This window comes from Arachis duranensis, chromosome 7, assembly GCF_000817695.3.
Source record: "Arachis duranensis cultivar V14167 chromosome 7, aradu.V14167.gnm2.J7QH, whole genome shotgun sequence".
Taxonomy (NCBI): Eukaryota; Viridiplantae; Streptophyta; class Magnoliopsida; order Fabales; family Fabaceae; genus Arachis; species Arachis duranensis.
In genome coordinates, this window is record NC_029778.3 from 49,021,090 (window position 1) to 49,029,200 (window position 8,111).

The 8,111-nt window shown below is 37.3% G+C and overlaps 1 protein-coding gene across 1 annotated transcript; it reads left to right on the top strand.

Annotated features, from left to right (window-relative positions):
- Window positions 1-1,390: 1,390 nt before the first annotated feature.
- On the top strand, window positions 1,391-7,494 carry LOC107458794 (replication protein A 70 kDa DNA-binding subunit B-like). Its single transcript, XM_016077000.1, has 12 exons — window positions 1,391-1,462; window positions 1,593-1,790; window positions 4,673-4,909; window positions 5,014-5,281; window positions 5,383-5,479; window positions 5,602-5,729; window positions 5,814-5,898; window positions 6,019-6,151; window positions 6,306-6,463; window positions 6,693-6,816; window positions 6,871-7,145; window positions 7,242-7,494. The coding sequence occupies exons 1-12, from the start codon at window positions 1,391-1,393 to the stop codon at window positions 7,492-7,494; spliced, it is 2,028 nt and encodes a 675-aa protein (XP_015932486.1).
- The last annotated feature ends 617 nt before the right edge of the window (window positions 7,495-8,111 follow it).

Genomic DNA, 8,111 nt, shown 5'->3' on the forward strand with positions numbered 1-8,111 from the left:
ATATATATTATTTTTGTGTTATTTGTATATATGCATATTTAACACTACATTCGATGCACGGTTCTGGTCTGTTCGGCCGTTTAATTAATTTTGTTAGAGCTAGAAACCCTAACAGCTGCTTCTATTCAATAATTCCATCTACTTCTTTGACTTTGACGTTGTTCTCTCCTATTCCCTTAAATAAAAAAAGAGCATTGTCTACTTCTTTCTCGCTTCAATTTTGCTTATTCATCTTTTGCCGTTCAATCTCATTTGCTCGCATGGTGGTTTCTTTCTAACAAAAGGTAAATTGCTAATCTTTTCTTCTGCATTTTCAATAACTTTTTCGTGGTTAATGCTTATCATCGGCCAAAAAAGCTAATTTTGATTTCTTCCCGGTCCTTTTCCGTTCATTTGCCCACGAGATTGGAGCTCCTTTCGGTTAATTTTCTTCCGCAACCTCCCACAAGTGTCTTCTCCGTCTGGCTGGGTCACTCTTGATTGCCTGTTTCACACTGGGTACATTGGAAACCTGACCTTTGCTTTTCAAGAACTCAATCGTTCATTTCCTGTGTTGTTCGTGACTTCCTCTATTTACCTGGCTAATAGGGTGACTTCTCCTTTTGCTTCTGCTCGTTATATGCATCAGGAACATGTCTAACTTATTCCTCTCAGTAGTTGCACGCAGATGCATTTTTTTTGTTTGGACTCCTGCTTGGTGCGTCTCTTTCTTCCGTCCCTTAAGCGTATCATTCAGAATTTATATATGATTGAATTAAAAAATCATTGTAGTAACCATAAATTTTGCTTCCAGGCCACGGTTGCTCTTCCCCGAACTTTTTACCGTGAATTTCGTTCTGAACTGCCAGATGAGGTTAGGTTTGTCGATTCCTCTGGCCGTTGGTTTACCATCCTGCTCCACAAGACTCCTGCTCTTTGCCTGATAGTGGTGGGGTTTCCATAATTAATTAATGCCTTTACCATTAAGGGAAGATGCTAGTTCTTTATGGCCTACCTGGGTGATGCTGAGTTCCTTATGTTCCATGTGCTAGAGGTGAATGCACCCCTCCCAGCTGCTGGGGTTTCACCCATGTATCCTTTAGCCGTACATGAACTATTAGGGAATGCTTATGGCAATCTTGCTGCTTATTTTGTGCCCGCTTTGTCTCAGGATGAGGATTTCTTGCTACCACATTCAATCCACTATAATTTGCCATCAGTAATATATCCCATGGGTGATACATACACCATCCAATTTGCCTCCACCATACAAAATCTGCCCATGCTTTCGTTGCTTCCCGATATTTATTTTACTTTTGCTACTGATTATGAAGCCAAACCCCTTGACTATCGCGCCTTTGCTTCAATGCTTGGCCATTACTGAAATTTCTGCCCCGGAGCACTTCACAGCATGCTCCCAAACCGTGAAGCTATTGTTGTCGACAAACTGATTTCAAAATACCAAGCTGCGGAGTATATTTTGGTAAGGATTTATTCAGCCCTTCGATGCGTCCGTGTTTGGTTGATGTGGGCTTTTTGTCCTAAATGTCTACATGTACGAAGTAACAGCATTTAACTCACTTTGAGACAATTTTCTCTCATTTGTTTTGTAGACCCTTCCTATCAGTTTTGTTCAAAGGGCCTTTGGGATTAAACCTGATCAAGTCGACGTTGTCGATGATGCTGGTGTGTGTTACAAGGTCCACGTTCGCTCGAAGCCAAGTCGGCCTCGAGAGTGCTATTTCGCTAAGGGGTGGAGGCCTTTTAGTCAGCACCACATGCTGCGTACTGGAAGCGCCATTAGGCTAATGGTTTATTCCTTTAAGAACTGGCGTGTGCATTGTCATGTCCTATGTATTTGATGCCTTGTTCCCTGAAGCCGAAAACTGTGCTCCCACCATCAAATATCGAACTTGGTGTTTCATCAATGTGCAATATGCATTTTATTATGTGCTATGGGTTAACCCATTAAATTAGCATACTTAAGATTTACTATCCATATTGATAAGATAAATTTAATCACATTTAGTCAGAAGTTCTTTCGTTCTTGAATACAAACACTTGGACAATGCTGCCTATGTAATTGAATAGGATTCTGCTGCGTGACTGATGACAAACATTTTATTTTTTTATCCCCTTTCATATAATAGCCACTGTATTATACTTTATTATAGGATTTAGGACCGCACTGTCGCACCCTATGGGTTTATCGGAGATGACTCCCCGTGATGGTTTGGGAAAAATTAGTTCTCTGATACTTCTGACAACTTTTCATTCCTTTTAAGTAATGTTATATCCATCTTGCATTAAAGAACTTTTCTCACTCTTTAAATCACCCATTAACCAAAGGTTTAGTCTTTTTATATTAAACTTTGCCTTCAAAAAACCATTTAACCAGTTAGTTTTTAATTCATTTGGTTCCATTATTTTACACCATTAAATAGTTGTTTTTGTATTTTCATATTACAAAACCTTTTACTAATATGTCTATTATTTAGTTTATACTTAGAAATTTTTTTGTTTTTTCAATAATGGTTTTTTTTGGGTGGTCTGTATGCATTATTCTTACATGACATAAAAAAGCCTTCATGCTTCTTTCTTCCCATAACAATGCCTATACATTAATTCTTCTACACATTATCAGGGGTCAGATCTCTTTATTGTAGTGTTATAATGACGTTTATGGATATTATCGAATTAGTTGTATAATGGTTAAAAAAATACCCCCACATCTTCGCTATGTTGCAATTGATCCAATTTTTTTCTCCGTGTGAATCTATCCACGCGTTATTGTCATTGCTGTTAACTTCCCCTGTTGACACATGAGCAGCCATTTTTGACTAACTGAATAAGTTTTCATCCATTCCTCCCTTTAACCTAAAACGGTCAAATTCTTTTAACATGTTACCTTTGCTCTCTATGGATCAATTCTTTTCCTCTGTGGCGTGCTCAGTTCAATTAAAAGCATCAAACACGAGCTTTGATTATTCGGTTGGGTAACGCCTTTCCCGCAAGCTATTCAGCCCCAAACTTATTTATAGGTAATTTGTTATATAGTATTTATTATTAGTCAATTATTTAGCTTTTTATTTATTTCGTTTCCTAATTAATTAGTATTTACTCTATTATTTAATCACCTTTTTCCTGGATTTAATACTTAAGTAAATCTTCAAGTAAATCTTCATTTGGCATTTAATTAGTAATTAGATATTAGTTATATTTGTTATTGCTATACTAATACTTGTGGTCATAGTTCTAATAACACGAATATTATAATAACAATTGTATAATAACACTGATATTATAATATTATTATCACAACCGTCTAATATAATATAAAATATGTAATATGTAATATAGTTAATATGATTTAATGAGTTAAGATTGTATAATGGTTCCACATTTCACGTTGTATAATACTATACTATACTATACTATAATACTATAAAACTATAACACTATAACACTATATTATACTATACTATTGTTATATTATATTATTATTATTATTGTATAGTTGTATAATTGTATAAACTATATACTATAATACTTTACTATAATAGTATAGTATAATAATTCTATAATTCTATAACTGTATAATAATATTATATTTGACACATACTAAATAATGTTTATTTTTTACTTTTTTTAAATTCTTTAAATCTTTTAATTTTTACATCTATAATCTTTAAATCTTAAAAATAAAGTCTTAAACTGTTTAATTGCTCGGCCGAATTAGTATGCTACCTTTCAAGATGTATATCGAGTAAGGGTTCCAGTTTTTACAATAGTGGTCTATTTCGTCGTCTCTGTAAATTTATTTATTATTTATTCTTTATTAATTTCATTTTATTTTCAATTTAAAGTAAACTGTTGTCTAACCAGCGTCAGACGATGCCGACCGCAGACGATGCCGACCGCAGTCTCGTTTCCAGTTTGCTAAATTGCAATTGGTCAATGCTGGGACCTGGTGCTCTATAAAGCCTTCTCTTCTTTCCAACATCCTTGCACACTGAGTTTATCTGCATTTTTAATACTGGTTCGTTCTAAGACGTCCTTATCTCATGTGACATATGTTTATTGTGATTGATATTGTTATTGCTACTGCTACATGCACATGCGTTCAAGTTTTTCCTTTACTTCCTTAGATTTAATCATACATGCATCACATATCACATATTTATTCCATTCATTATTTGCACTGTGATCTATTTTTTTTGTTTTCCATGCCATTCTGCCGCCATTTTCACTATATTGGTTTCTATTACTTTGACTTTCATCGTGCCACATTCGTTGCAAGTTGATCTTTTTGTAATACCCAAGTAATGCACACTCCGTGACATCTCCTGAGTGTTTATGTGTTTATTCCCAATTTCTACATCGACCGTTTCCTTTTTTGGCATGTGATAGTTAGAAACATGGGCTACACTGTTGTTATTGTTGGGTTATGGACATGGTGTTGTGATCTTTACATGTCCTTTGCTATGGCACAACACGTGTTTAATAGATTTTCATTGGTGGCTTTGGTGGAACCCCCACTCATTAATGTTAAAAACATTAGTGTATGTTATATACTTAACACACTTTATTGGTTTTATACTTATAAATATTTTTGCTTTTTGTACTTCCGTCTCAGTTGATGGTGATTTCTTCCTTTGTATTTGTTTCTCCTCATGTTTACTTTTTTAATCAGCATCTACAATTCTCTGCAGTTACTCAGCTGCTGGACTCATATTTTCTTCTTGTGCTTCTTCGAGACCCAAATCCAATCCACCAAATGGATCAGAAATTTGATTCTGTGAAAGACCTTTCTCTCATTTCAAAGAAGAACTGGTGCATTAAAGTAAAAATTTTGAGGATGTGGAAGGTTCCGTCATATGAAAAGAGCTACTCGCAACCTTCAATGGAGTTGGTTGTCATTGACAAAGATGTAGGTTCCTGCCTTTTGTTGAGTCATGTATGGTATTCCTTTCAGAAGTTTCTCATCTCCCTGATATCATTGATCTCATTATTGTTTAATTGCACCGTTGTCAGGGAACTCAGATCCATTTTTTCATCCGGTCTGTCCATTATCGACTTTTTGAACCTATCCTTGAGGAGGGAAAGGTGTTTGTTGTGGGCAACTTCGCAATGGACTCAAACACACAGAAATACAGACCTACCAAGCATAGCATGCGGATCATATTTAAGAGGGACACATTGGTGTCTGGTGCTGATGACATGGATATTCCAATTGAGTCATTTGATTTCGTGGCAACCAAGGAAATCTTATCATCCGTTAAGGATGACTTATATCTTATTGGTATGCACTTTGATGTTGTCATTGTGCCACTCACATCTACATCATTTACCTAGCATAACATCTTTTTGCCCTTGCTAACTGTCTGCTTACTCCTTGAGTAGATTTTGTTGGTCTACTGTCCACAAAGAGTGAGTTGATTCCTTTTGAATATAGGAATCGGAAGTCACATTACATGAAAATCGAGCTTGATGATCTAAGGTAAGTATTTTCATCTCATACCTTGCCCACGTTGCATTTGAAACTTTCCTCAAATTGTGTTATCTAATGATCATCATTGTGCTATGTAAAACCCGATAAAAAAATGCGTGTGCACCCAAAAGTGGCAGTGAGAAACTTTCATGCACCTTGTGGGAAAATTATGCCTCTGAATTGATAACTCTTCTTGATGCGAACAAGGCCACTGAATTTATAATTGTGCTCCAATTTGCCAAGATGAAGTTCTACAATGGTATATTTAACAGTGCCCCACTATATACGAACCTCTTTATATCTAACCATCTATTTATCTAATCAGATTTCATTTTATTTTCAGGTGTTATGACTATAACCAACACAAACTACACCACAAGGCTCATGGTTAATGCTGATCTTGAAGTGGTTAAGAAATTCCGTCAAAAGTTCGTTTCTTTAACAAAGCCTTTATTTATTTGTTCCCCACCTTTTTTGTTTCCCAATCAACTTTTACTGTTCCTGTATTGTTTGTGACATGGTAATGTTGTTAATTTGATTGATGCTAGGCTGATTCGACTTGGTAGCAAGCACAGCACCAGCGTTGAAGTTATTGGCCGGGTAGTGAGGCATTCTCCATCTGAAGATTTTCTCAGCCTTACCCCTTATGCTACCATACATCAAATAAAGGAAACTCTTGAGGTGTGTTCATTGGGTGCTTTGAACTCGATGGCTTTTTTGCGACACCAACTTAAATACATTCATTTTGGTTACCATCATGAAACAATTAAATACATGACTCCTTTTTTTAGTGTGATACACCGCTCATTTCATTGTGACTATTTTCTGCTCCCAGAAATCAACCTTTGTCACATGTGGAACGGTAATTGACATTGACAGGGATCATGCATGGTGGTACAAGGCTTGCAGGCAATGCACCCAGGGACTGGAAGCACTTACTAACCAATTTTATTGTGCAAAGTGCGATGTTTACTCTACAATTTTTGCCCCCAGGTTTGTATCCCCTCATGTGGGGTTGGTTTATTCTTGTGTTAATTCATTAAATTCACAAACATTAGCCTTTCTTTTTCTTGTCGGTTGGATGTGTTTCTTAAATTTGGGGTTTGTTCCATCTAACAGCCCGGTTGCACTTACGTGTTTGTTGTTGAATATGGACTGACTATTTGCTGGCGCATTAACATGCCCCTCTTTTTTTTTTGTTGCTCTGTAAATGCGGATAAAGGTTCTGCATTCAGGTTTGTGTTGGTGATGAGTCAGATACCGCAACTTTTGTTCTATTTGAGAATTGTGCGTCAAAGTTCTTAGGTCTAACTGCCGCTGAGATCCGCACCAGACTGCTTGCTAGGGTTATTTATTCTTACTTCGTTTGCTCTTGCTATGATATTTTGTGATATTTTAAGCTGCCAACTTACTGGCTTCTTCTGTTCAACAACCAGGGATATGGAAGAGACCATTTCCCAAATGAGCTTAATACACTGATTGGGAGGACACTTCTGTTCAAGCTTACTGTTAGGCATGATAGCTTAAATAAATTTCAGCAGTGCGTGATTACCGTTTCAAGGATATGTTCTGACCCAGACATTATCTCCTCACTTGCTTTAGAAAAGAACATTAAATTGGTGTGTGTCGTTGAGTGCTCCACAGAGGACTTTCAATTACCATTGCTTATTCAAATGTTGTTGCTTTTTGTATTCCTTAACACTTTACAATCTCAATATCATATGTTCTAGGATGCACTGCAGAAATTGACCACGGATGCGGTTGTTTGAAGCAATGACTTGGTTGGGTCTGAGAGCATACTCGGCGTCCCTGGATCCACCACCACTCCGAGTCCCAATTCTGATGCAGTTTCTGGTCACGGGGCTGCCCACGTGGTTACACATACTCCTGTTAAGCGGGTTTGCATTAGATCCGGTGGCGACTTCTCATCCCGTGCCACACCCTCTGCCTCCAAGAGTCTCCTCCCTGCCTTTGAGAGCTGCGTCCCAGGGAATGTCACCAACCCTGATGCAGGGGACATATGAGGCCCTCATCCTTCCATACCAGAGCGTCTAAAATAAAAACAGCAAAACCCCAGCTGCTTAGCGTTTAATAAACCGCTCTGACTCTTTCGTTATATCAACATGATAACAACTTAATTTACGTTGTAACTGATGCATTCCATTTTTTTCCACCCTCACACTAGCAATGTGACTCAGACGTTGACATGCTGATCCATTGTAACGTTGTCATCATTGTGGTTTACTTTGGTCGATCATGGTGTTATATATAATGGCAGCTCTCGGCAGGGTTTCTCGCCTCGTCCCATGATTGCTGCCGCGCTTTTCCGCTTCCTTTGGTTTATCAGTTGTTTTTATGCTTCCATTAGAATTTGTAATGCCATTCATGTTTCATGTCACTACTTTGCTTGGTAATTGGTGCACGAAATTGCAATCACACTTTGCAATCCCGCACAACTAACCAGCAAGTGCACTGGGTCGTCCAAGTAATACCTTACGTGAGTAAGGGTCGATCCCACGGAGATTGTCGGCTTGAAGCAAGCTATGGTTATCTTGTAAATCTTAGTCAGGATATCAGAAATTATCAGGATTGATTGTGAAAAGCAAAAGAACATGAAATAAGTACTTGTTTTGCAGTAATG